This window comes from Neolamprologus multifasciatus, chromosome 23, assembly GCF_963576455.1.
Source record: "Neolamprologus multifasciatus chromosome 23, fNeoMul1.2, whole genome shotgun sequence".
NCBI lineage: Eukaryota > Metazoa > Chordata > Actinopteri > Cichliformes > Cichlidae > Neolamprologus > Neolamprologus multifasciatus.
In genome coordinates this window covers 31,353,694-31,375,734 of record NC_140460.1, presented here as the reverse complement: position 1 = coordinate 31,375,734, position 22,041 = coordinate 31,353,694, and the positions used below count along the sequence as shown (strand labels likewise).

At 39.3% G+C, this 22,041-nt stretch overlaps 1 protein-coding gene across 1 annotated transcript in view; it reads right to left on the bottom strand.

Moving 5' to 3' along the window:
• nalf1a (NALCN channel auxiliary factor 1a) overlaps positions 1–22,041 on the bottom strand; it is a 51,296-nt gene that overhangs the window by 8,600 nt on the left and 20,655 nt on the right. Inside the window, exon 2 of the mRNA XM_085151126.1 lies at positions 2,208–2,379. Within this exon, the coding sequence (XP_085007252.1) occupies positions 2,208–2,379 (172 nt within the window). The remainder of the gene's footprint in view (positions 1–2,207; positions 2,380–22,041) is intronic.

Genomic DNA, 22,041 nt, shown 5'->3' with positions numbered 1-22,041 from the left:
TCTTAAATTGGTATGACTCATTTCCACCTGCAACCCTTCCAACCTGAGGTATCGACCCTTCCTACGTCGATATTCCACTAATGTAAGAGCCCATGCTGCTTTTGTTGCCATGCTGGTAGTGTAGGTAAAATATTTAAAGTGTACCACAAGTAGCATTTTGTCACTTTGAACTGGGGGATTATGTTTTTGGATCTGCTCCCATGGTGCATTGAAAGATGCAGACTGGATTATGGTGGATTCACATAGATTTGTGCCATAAAGTGAGCCCTATTTGTTGTTGCAAAGAGCACTGCCAATTTGATTTTAGCAGCTCCTGGTTGCAATGCGCCAATAAGTTTATGGACGACTACACTAAATTGCCAATTCACTCACCCATCCAAATCATTTAAATCAGGTGATCCGATCCCTTCCATGGCCATAGATGTATAAAATCAAGCACCTAGCCATGCAGACTGCTTCTACAAACATACATAAATGAATGGGTCGCTCTCAGGAGCTCAGTGAATTAGGATTAGGCCATGATAGGATATGACTGCACACCCGTAGACAGAGGAAGGTCCACAAAGACATGGATGAGTCCGTTTCAGGTAGAAGAACTTGACTGGCCTGCACAGAATCCTGACCTCAACCCGACAGGACACATTTGGAACAAAACAGAGTGGAAACTGAGCCAGGTCAACATCAGTATCTGACCTCACAAATATGCTTCTGGGAAAATGGTCAAAAATTCTTATAACAGTCCTAAACTTTATAGAAAACCTTTCCAGAATAGTTGAAGCTGGGTGACATCATATTAAACTGGGATGTCACTCAAGTTCATATGCGTTTGATGGCAGACAAGTGAGTACTTTTGGCAATATAGTGTAGCGCTGGATTAGTTCAACACTGAAGACGGCTTAAAAATGTAATAATATCTAGATTGTAGCTACGAAGGAGTTCTAGGATAATGATATGTTTGAATAGTGCAAGCCACACTAAAAATGTGAGTATCACCGCTGGGTGTTTACATTTAGCTGAGTTGTTAAAGCAGTTTTTTTAAAGCAAAACATGGAAGGGCAGGCAAAGAGGATTGGAAGTCGCTTAATTGGCTCCAAAAGCTGAGCGCCGCAGACAGCCGTGTTGCTGAAACTGCTGACTGTTACCGACAGAAATCAGGCGCTAAACTAGCATGACTAACTTCCTGTTGATTCTAGAACACCTGCGCGCACCTGCCCCTTTCTCTTCACAAAGTATCTTTGGCTCACAGTTTGCTTACAGCAGCCATTAATATTTTTGATGGCATATTTTTAAATTTATGGCAAACTAACTTATTATAACTATTAGGAAATCTTTAATTCATTCACATTAACCTAACATGCATGTCTTTGAACTTTGGAAATCCACGGAGACTCACAGGAGGGAACACAGTCAAGCAGGACGTCAAACGTTCCTGCTCAGAGGTGAGAGTGCTAATGCCCAAATGGTTTTTTTAAAAAATAGTTGGAAAGGAACACCAAAAGGGCAGGAAAAGCTTTGTAAAACCAAAAATAATTCACATCACAGTTTTCCTCAGTAACCTTTTTTTTATAACAGAAACAAGACGATTCCAACTATTTTGGAATCTGGTTGTAGTTGACCCAACAGTCTTATTTAGCACTGCAGGAATTGTTTTCAGCTGTTTAACCCCATCATACTTTCATAGAATCATCACACAGCGAAAGTTGAAAATCAAAATTTGAGGTGACTAAAAATAAAATCATGACATCCGTTATAAGCATGCACAAACCTCTAAGCCTTTAGGTGTTGAAATGTTTTATGTTGCCAGTCTCATCCAGGTAACCTGTGAAGCTGACCTTTATGATTACAGAAATAAAATCTGCAGCAGATACTGAGAGGACTAAAGACTTAAATGTGTTGTTAAAACGTCCTTGCATGAGGACTGCAGTGCTCACAAACACCACTAGATGTCATCAGAAAGCCTTTAGAACCACTTCACTGTTTTGATGAGACACCCTTCAGTCAATACAGAGAAACACACACTGGATGCTTTATTACTGTCTGTCCTTTTGCAAAATGCTACTCACCAGCTATTCACTAGCATAAATTAAATTAGAAGGTTTTTCTGTGAAGAGGATACAAGGCCCCATGAACACCCACGCATGCAAACACACAATCTGCACTCATCTCCAGGATACAGGAAGTGGCACTAGCAGCAAGTGGGTATTAACCTGTGCAGATGAAGCTGGGGCTGCCACCGTGGATCAGGTCATCGTTATCGGGCAGGATAAACGGACAGCTCTGCTGGACCTCCAGGCAGTACTGGTGGCACGGCACCTTCTTCTGGCAGGACTGCTGGGTGGTGGGGAAATACTGAGCACACAGCCAGGGCTTATAGGCCGCCTGAGGAGGAGAAGGAGGAGGAGGAAGAAGAATAAAGCAAGAAAATTACATAAATAGATGCAGGTTCATGGTCCACTAGAGGATTGGAGGAAGTTACTGCATTTGTCTCTGCTGGGTACTGGCCCTCCCCTTGGTTTAAAGAGCTTTCTTCACAATAACAAATAAATATCTAGAGGTCCACTAAGCGTCACTTATGTTTTTTCCACCAAAATAGAACAGCAACACTTCACACATCAATCTAACAGCCACTGGGATATTAGAGGTTACTGTTCAAAGATTAGCTAATCAAAGCTACGCCAAATACAGAGTAATCATTGGCAGGCAGGACTTTTTTTTCCAATAAAGCCATTAAAGGCACTAAATATCTTAATATCCACAATGTCATCAGTGACTCATCTAGGTTTAGGGGCAGGGTTTGGTTAACATCTGCCCCCCTTCTGAGGGACTGCGTGTTTGAAACAGCCAAATGGAAAATCATTTAACAGGGAAAAAAACCAAAACAGTCATGACAAAAATGTACGAGACTTTATTTCAAAGCAAAGGGGTGTTTTTAATCTGCTGTGGTGTGTTTGGCTGCTTGCTGCATGCCAGTGCAATCAAAACCAAATGGCACAAAATAAACTCACCACATTTCATCCTGCGTCTTCTTCCAAGTTAAATTTGCTTTAGTTCACTGTGAGGCAGGATGTAATACAAAACGCACAGACTTATGTGCATAAGGAGACAGATGGTGACATGTAATAGCCAAAGCCTCGAGCTTGGAAAGCTTAGCAAAACTAAATGAACCAAGGGCATACCACAGTCTGGATTCATTCTCATTCTTAGCCATTTCTTTGTGTGTTTTTATCGGGATTAACACAGGAGAGGGGAAAGAGCACAGACGATATCAAGCAGAGACTGAAATCAGATTTGTTTAGGACCCCACCGCCTACTGCGCCACTGCGACCAAAGATCACTGTAAGTTCGATAAGTGCCCTCTAACACAGTCTTTAAAGGTGGACAGGCACTTTCCCCCCATCCCATCTACCTTTGTAGCTAGCTGGGATGGGGAGAACACTTGTTGAACCTTTAAGCTGAATAAACCTATGGCTCAAAAACAAGAGTTAGCATGATGGGACACACACACCGGATGCCTTTGTTTCCTTGGACTGCTTACATTGTTACATGCTTCCTATGAGCCAGCTTTCTTCGCTCTACCTGGAGTTGGCAACACAATTTTTCAATTATTGTCTCACAGAAGCCACAAAGACACGCAATGAAAAGCTGTGTCAGTTAAATAACAGCAGAAATGTGCTGCTATTAAGGGATGAAAGCCACTAAAAGAGTCATTAGGCTGCCTGACACATTTAAGCAATAGAGGTACAACAGCAATTTTCAAGTGATGAATCAAAGACAAAACAAACCATTACCAACAGTCATGTAATTACCAAATAGTACAATGCTAAAATCTTGCCATGAGCAAAGTTTTGCACTTACTAATGAATGTTGCAATAATGCAATCTGAGTTTTAAGGGGAACACCACCAATGTTCCACATTAGTATGAAGCCTTTTAAAGTTGCAAAAATGAAAATGGTAAATGGTAAATGGCCTGTATTTATATAGCGCTTTACTAGTCCCTAAGGACCCCAAAGCGCTTTACATATCCAGTCATCCACCCATTCACACACACATTCACACACTAAAAGCTAAACTAAAATAAAAGCCCATCTTGGGCGTGGTGGAGCCTGTGATATGCTATTTTTTTTTTTTATCTTTAATGTTGCTTCACACTTCTCCCTTTCCTGGTAAACTGTCGCTATATTCCCCGTTCCAACCCACTTCTCAACCAATCAGCATTTGACCTATGCCCATTCTAGCTACACGATGTTGCGTTTTTGGAGGACTGCACGGGAACATGGTTGTGCATGCTGAAAACCCCGCTTCGTAGGCAAACAAAATAAAACTCTATTATGCAATATGTGAATACAATCCATCTTCACTGAGCCAACACTCATTTAAAATGGATTAATGCAAAGCAAAAAAACACCCTGTGGCCTGACAAACTGGATGTTGACCATCCAGCTTGTCATTGGCACACACTTAAAAAGCCTGTGTCGCTGAATGCATGGGGGGCGGGGGGTAGCATTAGTGCCTATGGAATTGAATAGTATATACACGTTTTAGAGGAACATATGATCCCATCCAAATGAAATCTTTTTCAAGGGAGACCATGTCAAACCACATACTGCATCTGTTACAAAAGCATGGCTTGGTAGTGGAAGAGTCCAGGTGGTGAACTGGCCTTCATGCATTTCAGGCCATTTACCTGTTGAAAACATTTGGAGCATCATGAAACAAAAACTATGACAAAGAAGACTCAGGACTGCTGAGCAGCGGCTTTACTGCTGTTAAAAGAAGAGGTGATACTACACAGTGTTAAACATGGGCCTGCCCCAACTTCTCTGAAGTGTGTTTCTGGCATCGTATATTTTTCTTCAAATTGTACATTTTGTCAGTTAATAAGATTTGCAAATCACTGCATTCTTCTTTTATTTCTATTTTAATCGTTTTTTAAAATTTGGTTTTATATTTTTAGCACTAAAACTATTCTTTATTGTTAACCTTAAAACTGTCAGTTACCATGTAGATGCTCACCAGTATCAATACAATCTAATAATATGGCAGTGTTATATATTGATTTTTGCGCCATCATCTTTTGAATTTACGAAATGATTTTTAATCTAGAATTGATCCCTTGATACGTGTGATAATGTAAGCCTGTGCCTGTCTCTTTAAGGCCTTCCCCCTCCTCCATTATGATTGGCTAGTTTCCAGAAGCATCCACCTTAAGACTTTAAATAACAAAGTAGCAAACTTTAGCTTTTTGTCTTCTTCTTTTCAAAAATTAAACTTACTTAAACTCAATTTAATCATGAAAATGAATCTGATTTTAAATATTTAAGTGAAAAACTAAGTAAACAACTTCAACAATTTAGGCAAACTAAATAAATACAAAACTGTTCAAAAGTAAACAAAAGTGATGGGGCCTTTAAATAATAGATGTAAATAAAATCAAAAAGTTTGTATGTGTAAAGTCATAAACCCCCAAAATGAAACAAACAAAACTAACAAAAAACTCCAAAGGGAAAGACAAAACGGTGCAGGCACAGTTAATTATCCCTCCGTGTTATTTAACCACACAGAGACATCCATGCTTTGGAGGCGGGGCTGTCATTGTGGTTCGACTCCTCATGGTTTTAGATGTTTGTTTAAATTGCACCCAGGTAAATCTTCACCTCTAGCACTGGCCTCCCACATGTGCGTCTCATTTCCTATTTATGCCAATATACAAAGATAACAAACAGTGCACAGGCAATTATATTAATTATAATAATCTGATTAGGATGATGGGAATCATAATGATGAGAACAATGTGCTTTGTAAAATCTAATATATTCCAGACACGTATGACTTCATGTTCACTCTACATGCATCTGCAACATACTGTACTGTTGGGCTTATTTCCAGGAAATACACTCATCCGTCAAAGCAAAAGGAGAGGGGAAAAAAAGTCAATGCTGTTTGGGATTTAGAGGAAAATCTGTCTCTGTTTAAATCCAAGCTCACACTTGCAAAAAACAACAACAACAAACTGCTGTGGACTATAGTGACTACACCTCTTTGTTTGTTGGAGGGTAATTTAGATAAACCACACCAACAGTGTAATTCCCATGATTCTCTGTTTTTGGTAAAAGCGTTGTTACAGTGAAGTGGCTCAACAGCTGAACGTACAGAGGAAAAAACAAGCTCAGGGCCAAGATAAAAATCAGACAGATCAATGAATGGGGGTTTATCTTTCAAGAGTTTGTTGGAGTGTGACGTGTTAAATCCGTGACTGAGGATTTTCACTGTGTCGGCTTCTTGTCTGCGCATATGCTGCTGTTTAATTTGCGATCATTTTATATAAATTCTCACCGCTGTGAGATAATCCGTCTAGGGATACCGCGGCTATCAAAAGAGAGCCAAAACAATACGATCGCAGTGAGACAGGAAATCTGGGTCCTCCTGAAGATGTATGCTGGCAGTTGCCAAGGAAACGGCTTTTTCTGCTTTTCATTAGAGCTCAATGGGTACTGCCCCACTCTCTGTCGGTTTGTCTGTTTGTGTGCACATGTTTAAGCGTGCAAGCAGGTCTGTGTGAGTCTGCGTGTGTGTAAATGTGTGCGTGCGTATGCTCAGCGTGAAAAGGGAAACGTACAAGAGCAAATTGAGTTAGTCAGGAAGCAGGCCTGGAGTCTGATTTGATCAGTCTAATGTGTGATCAGTGTGAATGGGAACCTGGCACTCAAAAAGCCTCTGTCGCCATGCAGCTTAGTCTGCTTCGTACAATTTACTGAAGCCCAGAGACACAGACAGGAAAGACACCAAGCTGGCAACTGCTTCCACCAGGGCTTTACTCCCTGCAGCTGATTTCAGCAAAAGCCCATCTATTTGCACAAAGAGCTTCAGTCCTGTTTAGATGCCACACCTGACAACACATCACGTGTCGGTTAGTCGCCGTGTTTTGGGTATTGACTCTAGAAATTTAAGTAATTTTCTCCCAAGCCAATTATTTAAAGTTGAAGAATAAATAAGAATAAAAATCCCATTTAAGTGCTAATGTTCTGCCAGATAAGTGTCAGCAGTGATGACTATTATATGAGACAAGTTGAGGTTTAATGCTAGAACAACCAATGGTTGTTTACAGTATGCAGTGCATTAATTGTTTTTAAACTTCACAGCTTAGTATAGCTTGTTAACTATTACACAAGACACTTAACTTCTATAGCACTGACTACCGTGGGTTTGGTCTTTTGCTGTTTAAAAAAGTAAGGCCACCTGCCCATTTTCATGGTGCACATTCACTTGGGAAAAGCTAGTTAGCTTTTCTTTCTTTCTTTAAGGATGACTTAGGTGGTAGAATGGGCAGTCTAAAAATAGGATTTTCATTTTTTTTAAGGTCTTTTCATACCTGTGGTGTTTAGTCCATTGCAATCAAGCTCGGTGCGGTTTGTTTGTGCAGGTGTGAATACAGTAATCGCTGAAATGCAGACCAAAAGAACCACACCGAGACCACCTCCTCCAAAGAGTCTCGGTGCAGTTGTTTTCGTTGATTTCAACTCCAGAGCGGTTTGTTTATGGTGTGAATGTGATCCGACCTTGATCCTAACTTACTACGAGGTCTATGTTACAAGTCTGAGCTAAAAAAAAAGAAAAGAAAAAAAGAGGTCTCGTAACCACATATGCTTTGTATTCTGGGATGCGGCAAGTTATGATAAGTGCAAGGGTCGGTATGGGTAAGCACTAGCTGTGAAATGAACATAAATTCTCAACACATTTTGGTTCACTTGGACTTGACTTGGATTTTTCTCTGTGCTAAAACAAACCAAACCACAGGAAAAAGCTACAAATTCATCAACTTACTCGGACCAGAGGAAACAAACTATATTTGGGAAAACGTCCTTACAGTCTATGTATTGAAGTGTCCTTGGGAAAGATACTGAACCCTGAATTGTTCCAGATGTATCAATCAGAGTGTTATTGAGAGCATGAATGCTAGATCAAAGCGTACAAAGGTACAGATAAAAGCATTACATAAATCTGTGTGATTGGGTAAATGAGACTCAATGCATAAGTACTATTTTATCTACTATTTCTGGGTAAAGGCTCCTAATTGCAAAGTACAGATCAACTATTTTTAGGGGTCACACGGGTTTAGAGAGCAGCCATCGACCATCTGGCAACCATCAGTCACTGAAAAGCTGGCATGTCTGCAGCCACTTGCCAACTGCTCTCCAAGTTGTAGTGAAACTTGAAAAACTGTAATGCAGGCAACAGAAAACACAGACAATGGGCAGCAGGATGATGAAGAAGTGTTCATGTCTGTTACTGACTAACCAGCATTTTACAACCTAACAATGACAGAACTTCATTGTGGAGTCCTGACCTCACAACCATCAAGACTGTAGATGTGTTAAAGGCATTTAATAGCCGAGGAGCTAACTGTCGTAATGCAGGGATGCATTTACTACTGAATAATTACAAACAACTGGCATCTACAAACGCAACTAACAAACACAAACCTAATGGCCCGAGCTTGGTTCTTCCAAGCGAGAGAGCTCTTCCTTCCCACTGTTGCCAAAGCACTTGCTCATAGAGGTCATTTGATTGTTGGTGTTTTCACTGTTTTCTCAGCCTTATTGTAAAGTTTTTACCTTACAATATAAAGTGGTAGGGCTGGGCGATATGACCCAAAATTCATATCTCGATATTTGTTAGCTGGATGGCGATATAAGATATATATCTCGATATTTTTTTAAAGCCACAAGGTAAGAACAAAAAGAGAGTTCTTAGTGAAAGCATGACACGAAAAGCATGAAAAAAACTACTCAAAAATAAATTATGAGCATTTATTAAATAATAATGCTCCATAAATAAAAGAAAACTATGTTGTTTTTGTGCATAACAAAGAGCTCACAATTGTGCAGTCAAAATGTAAACTAAAAGACGCTGAGCATAATAACAAGGGCAGATTTCACAGCTGCTCTGTTCCCAACTTCTACTGTGTGACTGACAGCCTGGAGTTTGAAATCCTCTTTGTAACTATGTCTCTTAACAGGTGCCATTTATGGTCCTTATACACACACAATAAGGTAATATTACGTTGAAGCACAGTACGTATCACTCCGCGAGGCTCCTCGGTAGCCGTAATGCTCCGACAATCCATCAAGCCGGTGCAGCTCCGTAGCTTACCAAAGTCGTACTAAAACATTTTTTGACAGATTGCTGAGCGCCGTGTACCACATAAAATCGGTTCGCGGTCATCAAGCACAACCAGAATTCATACATAAGGCGCGCTGTCAATTTTTGAGAGAATGAAAGGATTTTAGGCCGTACATGGCGTTAGCGTGGTTAGCTCGTTAGCGTGGTTAGCTCGTTAACACGTTGACGCCGTCCAGCCCCACGCACGGGGCGATGCGCAGTACCTCGTTAACGGAGATTTGCCGTGTCCATCTTGTCGCTGCCTGCAGGTGAAGCAATGGGGGAGGGAGGGGGAGTTGTGTTCAGTGAAGGAGAGGCGAGGCCGAGTAACGTTGCGTAAAGACAAAAGTGGACAAATGAGAGGCAAACTTGTGGCCCCACCACTATAATTATAACGTAACATAGACAATATATCGATATAAAAGATATTGTCACATCTTATATCTCATATAAAAATATATCGATATTTTTAAAAAACTCGATATATCGCCCAGCCCTATAAAGTGGCTTGATGTAACTATTGCTGCGATTTGGCACTATATAAATAAAATCAAATTGAATTGAATGGAATTCAAAGTCAAGGGAGAATATAATGTATTTTAATTGTAAATTCAATTTGACTTTAATGATTTTAGTTCTCATGCTTTTGTTTTCCACATGAAATAATTGGCAGGTTGGAAAAAAGTGCATCTGATGCCTTCAGGGGAGGTTTTCTGCCTGTGTGCTGTCATGTAGCATCAATCAATCGGATAGCAAAAAACACTCTCAAATCAAACAGCGGAGCAACTCTGTCTCTGCAGGGAATGCGTGTGGGGAGGTGGTCACTCTATTCCATAATGTACTGGTTTTGCACCCAGCATGTAGCATTACAACTGTGCTGTATATTGAAAGATAAAGATTAACGGAGCTATTCTGGTGCTACATGCTGCAAACGTTAGCAGCCAGAAAGGAAAAAAGTCACATTTACGATGTAATAAAAAGACCCTACAAATAACTTCTCTCTGCTTGGCTAAAAGGGGATCCACTCCTCAGCTCAAATGGATATCACACACTCCTGGTGACTTCTGTATTGTAAAAATGGGTCAGTTTTTGGTCATTCCACCAAAACCAAGAGCTGTTCACAAGAAGCGGCTCTCAGGTTGACAGCTCCTGTAAATCTGACATGCAAAGCAGCTCATCCTCCATTCTGCTTTTCCGGGCTGCAGGGCTTCCCCTCACCATTCCCAATCGCATGCCTGTCATCTAACATAGAGAGGACTGTGGGAGAGCTTGTCTGCAGACAAGAGGAGCTGCTGAATTGCAGACACATGTAATTGTTTGCTCGGTACTCATTTGGTAGCATAGCACAAAAATCAACAATATATAAACACGTTCAACATCAAACTAGCACTCGTAAAAAAAAACCACTGTGCCTTTATTTTCTACTTTCAAGTGCAGACCAACAAGAGGAAAAAAATGGGGCAGATGACTGCCCAAAGATATTGTGTGGAGCTACATTATGATGATCTAAAGAAATAAATGGCTGTACGTATTCTTTGTCAAATATAGAAGACACTAAATTCTGCTTCTTTATGATGAAAGAAAATCTGACTATTAGGGAACTAAATTGTTGTCATGTTTATCCATTGCTATTGTTAATTTCTTAATCCGTAATTAGTAATTTTAATTAGGCCGATAAGTTGTTGTCAGAGAAACTTGTTGCAAACAAACATATTATGTAAGATGTCCAAAACCTTAGCACGTAACCATAACCAATAATAATCTAACATTATTATTTAATAATGAAGTACGCAGACACTGTGACAGTGGTGTTGACATCACAGACATTGTCAGACAGTGACCAACACAGCTATTATGGTGTGCAAAATAAAAAAGAATAAAAAAGAATTATTGATGTATTTTTTTATTATTTATAATTTGTTTATTATGTATTATTATACAATACTATTAACGTGAAGAAAGTGTCAAAAAATTCCAGGTACTGGTAATAGTTCAAACATGAAAGGTAGCTAACATTTAGCGTCCCCTCCCTGTGTCCTAGCTTTTATGCTAATGCTAAGCTAATCTAGCTTCATATTTAATTTAGAGACATGAAATAAATTGTGTTAATATTGTTAAATTCAGAAAAATTAAAACTAGATTCCCCCCCTTTTGTGTTTCATATGCTAACATAATCTAACTTCACATTTATCTTAGAAAGATGAAGAATATTGTTTTAATTTTGTTAAAAGAAGCCAAGCTAGCACGCTTCACTTCCAGCTGTGATGCTAAACTAAGCTAAATTACTATTTATGTTACAGAATTGACTTAAACTGTTAATTTTCTTCTTTCCAAAAAATCCCCCAAAAAAACAAGAGAACTGCTTTTTAGATTTTATGATAAGCTAATGTAGCTTCATGTTTGAATAGTCAATTATGTTACATTTGAAAAGAATCAAGCTAGCTGTTTTATAAATAATCTATTTATTTTGTTCCTGAGCAGCAGCCTGTTACAGCAGCCCCCATATGCACTGCTGTTTTTCAACTACTCTAATTCATTCTTAATAACTAACAACTTATTTACCAATTTACTAAAGAACTGACCAAATACCGGATGTCTTGTATCATGTTTTATCCCATACCCTTTAGTTCTTGTTAAGAGTCAAGCTAGCCCCTTCTCCTGTTTCAGGTTTTTATGCTATGCTACTATGTGTATATATGTGGAGATATTATGTGTTAATTTTTTTTATCTTTTCAACTCTTGTTGAAGTGAATGAGTGTGTTTTCTAAAATGGGGCTCATAAAACAGTAAAATGGCTGCTTTTGAGTAGGAAGCTCCAAACATTACTCATTAAGTGTGCATATTTTTTTATTAGCCTTAATATAATACTAAACACAGGCCATGAAATGATGTCTTGAGCCACAACGAGTGTATCCCCAAGTTCTGGCTTCATAAATGAAGTGCCACGTTAACTGTACTCATATTGGCTTAAAGCTCCCGGGTATGTAAAAAACTTTAACTCAACATGCTGTGAAGTATCAACACTCTGTTTCTTTCCCAGCAGGACGGTGTTGTCACACACACACACACACACACGGCGGCTATAAAGTGGAATGACAGAGACGGCTATAAAAAGCATATGAGTCAGCAGCAGAGTGAGATCCCAGTTAGAAGCTGAATGACACAGATCATTACCACTCACACAAATCATGGCTGCGTTAGAACAGGAAGGGGCTCTTACACTACCTGTGCTATTTTCTGCTGTGTTTCGCGGTTTGACAAGTCTTTTTTTAAGTACCGTACAGTACTGAGTGTGCAAAATAGGGCTAGATTCACGATACTGAAGAGCTCACATTTAAAGTGGAAATCAACAAGCCAATATGATCTGTTTCATTCAGGAAAAAGAATTGTATAAACCACACAGAGCAGGACATAAAAAAAGACACCATCAATACTGGCAAAATTTTGTTGATAGGACTTTGATCATTCACAGCTTATATCTCAGTGGTCGCCTTGGGTCAATGATGCAACACTTGGATAATCCAGCAGGACAGGCAAACACACGGTTGCCTGTTTTCCTGCATTGATGTGTGCACTTATTGCATCCCATCCTCTGGTGATGTAACACATCCAGGCAGCGCTTCTGTGTGTGACACTGAGGCAGGGCACTCTCACCAAATTAGATGGTTTGCAATTTCAGTGTGACCCTTGTTCCTACCTTGACCGTGTCAGCCTCTACCGACAAGCGCTCACTTGGGAAAAATCGAGTGAACAAAGAAAAAATTTTTTTAACCACATAAAGACTAAACACTTACCTCCATTACTTTTCAATAACAATATGCTAGCAGTTAATGTCATAGAGGAGAAATTAAGCCCAAGACACCATCACACCAAGATGACAGCAAGTAAGGACTTAAAAAAGAATAAAAGCATAAAAATAAATACACAGCAATTCAGATATATTTAAAGAACCTTAATTTCCTAATGAGACTTTCAGAGGACGTCATCACTGTTAGGACTGTGTTGATTATTGTAACTATTTAACGTGTGTCTTTCAGTCTTCTTTAGCCTGACTTCAACTGGTCCAGAAGGCAGTAGGAGCATCTAGGCTGCCAATAAGAACTAGCAGACATCCGCATATCTCCCCGATTCTTGCTTCCCTTCATTACCTTTGAGTGAAATTCAGAATTAAAATTCTATTAACTTACATAGATACATGGCTCTGCTTATATAGCAGAAATACTAATAACTTGTAACAGCAGCCAGCCTCTCCGATCATCAGGTCTCCTAACATTCCTACATCCTTATTTTAAAACCAGAGGTGATCTTGTTTTTATAAAGCCTTCTCAGCCTATGTGATCAGCTGGACCCAAGCAGTATGTTGATTGTGTCTGTATTTAATGTGTGGCTTCTATAACTGTGAGAAACTTTACTACTGTGTGTTTTAAAAAGTGCTATACAAAAAAAAGTTATTACTAGTATCTCAAACGGGTCTAGGTCACATATATTTCTTAGATCCTGTGTCAGGTCTGTGCTGAATTATGTCAAGATATGCCAAATTTTCAGCTAATAGCTCTTTGGCAATCACCTCGGTATTGCAAAAATACTATTTATGCCTGTCAAACTATGTTACCATTGACATTTTTGGTGGATTGAACCAAAGAAGCGGAAACAAATTATGTGTTTCTGTTACAGGCTGCCCATAACAAAGCCATAAAATATAAGGAAATGAAGGTTGGCTCACAACATTTGCTCAGTACTGTCTATTTTTATACAATCATTTCAACTGTTCAACAAATAAAACATTTTAAAAAATCTACGAAAAATTTGATTTTAATCTATTTTATTATTTTTGAAATGTCAACATTTATCAGTAAAGCAGCTCTGATAAACCTCTGAACTGAAACCGAGTGTAAATGCTGACAAATTGCCGGTTTTCCAGTTTCTCAGAAGTAAACAAGCCCAAAAGAACAATGTTTAAAGGTGAAAACATTAAACACGGCCCTGCTTTAAAGATCAATCATATTGACAGGCTTCTAGAAATCTTGACCCTTTTAGCTGGAAAGCCTCTCTAGAGGACACAGCTTTATGAGACGTCTGACCCATTAGGCTTGACTGACACAAACGGGAAGATTTTTACAATCCGACTCGATGCTATCTGCTCCTGCTTTGCGCCCAATGCTGCAAGATTGGATCCACTTATCAGGACGTAGATGCAAACATAGCATCATTTCCCTGAACTGTGTTTTGTTCGTCATTTCTGAGAAAACATGATCATGAATGTGCATGGCGGGATTTGTTTTCAGCCTGGCTCCATTTACAAAGCAGGCAGGTCTAACAATTGGCATTCAGCCCATGTAAAAATGCTATCTGCTGTGAAAAACAAACCTAATTTCTTTAGGCATGAGGTTGTTTCCCAGGTTTGGTTTTCACAGTGAGTAGATTAAGCCGCGCTCTGGTCGCAGAATCCCTCTTGGCTTGGAGCCAGCTCTGCAGCTCTCCTCTCCCAAGTTTTAAAGAAATCATTTTCAGCTGGATCAGAGAACAGCGAGGCTGCTGAATAGGTCAGTGTGGCTCTGCTTTCTTCATCGATGCAGACCCTGCTGACTGCAGGTGGCTTGACATAAGCCTGGGACATATCGACTGAACCATCCAACCCCCGAGATGGCGCTCCATGATAAACACAGCGGGATAAATGCTGAGTAGGGACCTTGTCGCTGTGACACACAGGAACCACAAAACTGAGCTCGGCTACATCACTCTTATCAGCAATGAAACATGACGTCTAAAACACCTGGTTGTTTATATGTACGCTAACATGAGGATGAAAAAACTGGAGTCCAGGTAAGTACTAACATGACAGGACTCTAGAAAAAGACAAGGTTCAAAGGTGGGAATACTGGAAAGAAACAAAGGGACAGACATATCTATAAATATCCAGACAGCTAATACAAGTTGGCAACATTAATCTCTGGATTCCATCCATTTCTATGCTGTGACTACACACTGATTTTTTGAGGTCTGCAGAAAATAAATTCAAGGCGACTGACGTCATCACAGATGATTGCTTTTCAAGGTAGAAAATGTAAACGGTGATCATCACATCCGAGTGTTGGGAATAATGACAGAGAGGGATTGAGAAGGAAGGGCCAGTGTGCGAGAGGAGAGCAATCAGCATATAGATGTTAAAACTGGAAAAAAAAGTATTACTCCTTTAGGGGTAAATTGCTTATTTTTGACCCTTGTAGTTTCTTTTTTCTACAACAAAGCAACAAAAATAGATTTTTTTAAGAAAAGGTGTAAAGTTGGTTCATTTCTGTTTTTATTACCTATCCCATGTCTGTAAGAAGATTCTAACCTCTGCCTAGTAAACCCCTAAAATCTAAGAAAAATAAGAAACAGTGCAAATATGTTCCTTTTACTGTTTGCGCACACTGTATGCTTTAGGGCATAGGTGTCATTTGGCCCGCGAAGCCATACCAAATTACTATTAGAGCTGGCCTACTGGTATTATACAGCTAATATATATATATATTGTTTAGTATTAAGCTTTGCTTGTTCCATATTCAGTTTTTCAACAAAACTTCTTTGAGTCCATAAGAAAAGATTCATTCGTATAATCTAGAGGAAGATTTTTCTTTCCATAAATATTTATGTTAGCCCGCGACTTTGTTTCAGTTTTGAATTTTGGCCCACTGTGTATTTGAGTTTGACACCCCTGCTTTAGGGCCTCAAGAAGAAACAGTTACCTTGAGATCAATGATCAGCTGTGAGGGTTATATTTATGTAGAGTGCAGCTGCAGAGAAATGGACTGCACCCCTACTTTGGAGAATGTAACAATGTCAGTGTGAGCCTTCACTCAGTCAGTGCCTCAGAATAAGTGAGGGATTGCAAGTGCAAAGAAAGAAAAAGAAAACAAAATAAAGATTCATCATAGAATAAATTTCCCACAGTCTGTCGTCACACTGCCCACTTTTTATGGCTCGATTCAGACAGAGTACAGATTTAGACTAAACGCTAGCATGTTCACAAAGTTGTTGAAGTTGATGATCAGTTAGTGTGGTTTGCTGCCCTTTGCGCTATATTGAGATGCAACAATTCCAATTTACTTTGCATTTCCAATTTATTAAATCCAGTTTTTAAGATCACCAATTTTAATTTTGTCCAACTTTCTAAGAATTTCAACTAACAACACAAACAATAAGTGTTGTATTGTTGATATGTAATTACATTTCTACATAGGTAAACTTTAATAACAGGTAAATGTACCAACTTACTCCAGCCAACAACCAACCCACTGGTATATCTTGAGTCTCCAGAGCTAATTTTTCCTGTTTTTCGCTACTGAACCTTAAGACGCCATTTAATATCACAGTGAATTATGGACACACCTCGTTAACCAAGCTAGCAAGCCGCAGATAAAGTTAACTTTCAAAAAAAAAAAAAGCTTACTAGGCTAACATTAACTTTTAACTCCCTGCTATTAGCCAAAAGACATGTATTTTTGAATTAAAAAACAGAACTAATTGTAACTATATAAATGCTTGTCTATTACACACACACACACACACACACACACTATAGTTACATAATATAATGTGATTAGTTTATCAGATGGATAGCTTTTTGCTGTTATCATGCTATTGTCCTTTCCTCTTCTAAGACATTTAATAATTTAAAAAAACCTTTGTAACTAGAACATGAATACCAAAAGCCATTCTAAGAGCTCTTCGATGTAGTATGTAGACATGGTGATGTGTTGCACTAAAAGCTAATGCTAGTAGAGCAGCATCCTCGCAGTATTATCACAGGATTATGACATTAACAGAGACAAGATCTTCTGGTTATTTTCAAGCCTCTTAAGAGTAGAAGACATTGTTATGAATGCATTATAAAGTTAAGTGTGTGTTAACTGTGTTACTGTTCTAATCTCCCAGAGACCTCAGAGAAAAGTGAAGACATACACGTCTCTTAAGTAACTAGAAATCAGATAACTGATGCAAAGTATTGTAGGCATAGAATTTATAAGGAAAAATAAAAGAATCCACCTGCTGATCAAAAAATAAGATGATCTTCATAAAGTTAAAAATGAGTGCTTACAGACCTTTGGTATAGCACACACAGAAATGTCACTAAAGGTATGCACTGTATGTGTGTTTATTAGTGTATATAACAACTAAATGGAAGCTAAACGTCCAAGAGGCCTCCGTTCATACACCCCCTCCTCCTGCCATCTCTGCAGCCTTGAGAGCTAACTGCGAAAGAAATTTGTTAATATCTCTGGGACATATTACAGTAGCAGTCGAGTGTGAAAGAGCATCTATTAGAAATGAGACAAAGCTGAGGAGCGCGATTTCCCATTTAACATCTATTGTTCTAACAGAGCTGAACACTGCTGAAGAGGTGGGAGAGGGTCTCCACAGCAGTGTGCAGCTCCTCGAAACGCACCAAAGTGGCTCTCAACTCAGGTGGCCACTTAGCAGTTTAGATGAGGGGAGGATTTGGAGGGGAGGTCACGTGGGAACGGCATCGGGACTGTGGGTGTACCAGGTGCCTCTGATAATGGCTTGACATTCTCTCTATTCGTGCATGATCTGCGCTGATCTATCGCCAGACAAGGATGCTCAAACTGGAGCAGTCTGCAAAATCCTGCAATACTTTGAAAAATAAAGTTTGAAACTCCCTTGCTAATGATATGGTTAGGATTACAGCTAAATGAGAAATAATATTGAAAAATTAGAAATATGATCAAATGTATTGCTTTAAGTTTTTTGTATGCAAATTTACATGGATGCAACTTGTTTCAACATCAAGGAGGAAGCCCGAGTTGGGTTTATGTTGCAGTGCATTCGTTTGTCTTTAGTGCCTTTCTAATATTCATTAATGAGCATGATGTAGCGGTTAACATATTTCACCCTACATGTGAAAGATTCCTGGTTTGTGGGAGGAGACACAAACCCAGCCCCAACAGGTAAACAGGTGTTTACACGTAGACAGGCAGGTAGCTATTTAGGTGGTTAACAATGGTGCATTTTTCTTAAATATATTTTTAGGGGGAAAATCCCAAAGGGGTAAAAAAAAAAGTGCTTTGTACAGTCCAGATCAAAAGTTTAAAAGGTGAAAAATGGCAAAAAATCATATTTTGCATGGTTGGATCTTAACAAGGTTCCACGTAGAGCTTCGACATGCAACAAGAAGAAATGGGAGTGAGACAAAACATTTTTGGAGCATGCAATTTATTGAAAACAGCGCTTAAACTGATACAAGCTGTTTACAGCTGATCAAAAGTTTAGGACCTCATGCCTTTAAAAGTCTGTGCAAAAATGTGGATTCATTGTCATTTTCTGTCAGGAAGTTACACTGACCTTGTGATGGCAAAGTCAAAACAACGTTCCCTGAATGTGATTGGGTTGTTGAACTGCATAAGCAGGGTTTCTCGCAGCACGCCATCACTGCTGAGGTGGGACGCAGAAAAACAATCATTTGGAATTTCTTAAATGATCCTGAGTGTTATGGGAAAAAAAGTCAAGTGGAAGACCCAAGAAATGTCACCAGCACTGAGCTGGAGGATCCAATTGGCTGTCTGTCGAGACACTGGACGATCCTCGACCCAAATGAAGGCCGTTACTGGTGCCGACTGCAGCCCTGTAACCATCAGATGGCATCTGAGACTGAAGGGCTTCAAAAACAAAAAATGTCTTCAAAGGCCTCGTCTGCTTGAGTGCCACAGAACTGACCGCTTGGACTTTGAACATGGGACATTGAAAGGTGGAAGAAAATTTTATTCTCAGATGAGAAAAAACGTAACCTTGATGGTCCTGATGGTTTCCAACGTTACTGGCATAACAAGCAGATTCCACCTAAAATGTTTTCTACACGCCACAGTGGAGGGGGCGCCATAATGGTCTGGGGTGCTTTTTCCTTCAGTGGAACGATGGAGCTTCAGGAGGTGCAGGGGCGTCAAACGGCCACTGGCTGTGTCCAGATGTTGCTGACAGCGTCCCTCATGACTGAGGGCCCTCATCTGTGTGGTAACGACTGGGTTTTTCAACAGGACAGCACTGCAGTACACAATGCCTGCAGGACAAAGGAATTCTTCCAGGAGAATAACATCACACTTTTGGACCATCCTGTGTCTTCCCCTGATCTAAATCCAACTGAGGACCCTTTGGGATGGATGGCAAGGGAAGTTTACAACAGTGGACAACAGTTCTAGACAGTAGATGCCCTTCATGCGGCCGGCTGTTCCCACTCACCTCATGGAAATATCAAGCAACGAATTTTTGAAGTGATCAACAATAACAGTGGAGCTACTCAATACTGAGAAACAAAAACTGTTTTGTCTCACTCCCATTTCTTCTTGTTGCATGTTAAAGTCCTACTTGGAACTTTGTTAAGATCCAATCATGCAAAATATGATTTGTTGCCATTTTTCAAGTGCTCTTAAACTTTTGATCTGGACTGTATCCAGCTATAGCTATTTCCCTTTGATAATGACGGTCTAAGGGGGCAGTATTGGGGTTCATTTTAAAATAACACAGTGGCTATTGGGATACATTTTCAGGAAGTTTCAATACACGAAAAGGATGAAAAATACTAGAAAACAAATATCATAATTAGCTGAGATTTAGTGACATCATCCTGCATCACCAGCTCATTGCTCAAGGCAATGAGGGAAAATCAGATTCTGGTGACTGACAGCAGGACTGTCTGAGTTTTAATACTTCCCATGTATATTTATGGTCTCTGGTGACACCAACCGCTCCCAAAAAAGTAAAAATAAAAACTGACAATGAGGATTATTAGTGGGTTATTACTGTAGGCTGTTATTCTGTGCCTTGAATACTAATGAAAAACAGGTAGAGACTGTGGGATTGCTCTGTGTTTTTACTGGACTTAATGAAGTGAGAAAGTCAATGGAGGCTACAAACTGCAGCTTCAACTGTTTGTGACTTACCGGAATAAAATCCCTGTACTCACATGATTTACATTCACACTGCTTATGCCACAGGTCTTTACTCAGTAAAGAATACCCATTAATTCATAGTCTTGGTGTGTATCTGAGGGCAGATGTTATTTTTGCCGTTAGTAATTACAGCAGCACATGTTAATCTTTCAGCAAATAAAATATAAATAAAATATTTTCTGCTTTGCTCTAAGGCTAGTGAGTAGGCAGCACAAGGTCATGAAGGGATTTATATGAGACCTGTATTTGTAGGTGTATATAGCATAGATCTGTGAAAAGAAAAAGAAAAGCATGAATAATTTTTATGTGAAAACAACACATTTTGGCCCTTGAGACATGAGTTTAAACAGATAATTAATGACACTCCTTCCTGAACAGTTTGCAAAAAAATACATCCATTAGTGCTTATGCTTTTAAACTCGAGCTAAAAATCAACAACCCGACTGAAAAAAAACAATTTAACACCACTGACTAAAATATCTTTAGTGTTAAATGAACACAAAAATTCAAACGACACGCTTTCTTACTTTAAATATAATCATTTAACTGCTTTCAAAGTTGGTGTGTTCCATTTCTCTTAACTTCTCTATTTCCGCAGCAGATGGATCTCATGGTCGATTTGGCAAGATTTTATGACGGATGCCCTTCCTGATAAAACCCTCCTAATTACGCATGTTTGGGACCACACTACACTAGCTTATGACCCCCTGAGGAAGAGTTTGCAGCTATCACGTAATTGCTAAGAGTTAAGCAGTTAACATTAATGTATTATAAACTTTATTTATAACAGTTTAATGTTTCAGTGTTATTGAACCAAAATTCAGTGACGTGAGTGTCAACTACTTTAGTCTGTAGTGATGGGAAGGGCTGTGTGCCAGACTCTCTGCAGCAGTGCTGTATGAAGTTGTGCATGAGTTGGAAGAGGCACAAACAGCACCGTTTGCATCAGTACTACTGCAAATGACTTTCTAATCGGATATTAGTTTTGATTAGTACCTGAGTATTGAAAACCCTATTCAAGACCATCTGCTGAAGTTCAAATCAAGCACCAGATTCATGAAGAAAGGTGATGTAAAGTAACTCTGAATGTAGCCAGGTACTGGTGCTGTGCCAGATGGGCTGGTCTGAGTATTTCTGATCTGTGGTATTTCTATTTGCTGGGATTTTGCATCAAAGCCTTGTTTAAGGTTTACAGAGATCTGTTCTGGTCAAACCGAGAAAAACTTCCCAGTTCTCAAAAAAAAAAAAAAAAAAAAAAAAAAAAAAAAAAAAAAACACAGGAGCTTGGAAAACCTGCCAGGTCTGATGATTGGTGATTTCTGCGACATGGATCTATCCATTCTGCCTTGCATCAATGATTCAATGACCGTGTCCACCCCTTCGTGACCTGTGTACTCATCTTTTGACGGCTGCTCCCAGGATAATGCACCATGTCGCAAAGCTCAGCTTATCTTAAAGTACTTTTTCTTTAACAATGCAATGAGTTCACTGTTACCAAATGGGATGCACGGTCACCACATTTCAGTGCTACTGAGAACCTTTGGGATGTGGTGGAACATTAGATTCGTATCATGCACAAATCTGCTGTAACTCTGTGATGCTATCATTGGACCAAAATCTCAGAATTAGAGTTTTAACAGTGGAATTTGCAGACATTTTTAACTTTTTGACATTATGGTGAACTTCAAGTCAAAATGTAGTATTTCTAACCAGAAATTGAATGTTAAAGCTGTTATTAACCATCCATAACGAATAACTCTCTATTTCTCTCAGACAGATTAACTATTAGCGCACAGAAACACAGATTAACAGAATTATCAATGGAATTTGTACTTCTTAACAACTATACTGAATTTTTATAGCAAATTACATTTACCTGAATGATAGATGTAAAGTCAGAGGAGACACTGGTTGGCCTATATTACCTATATTACG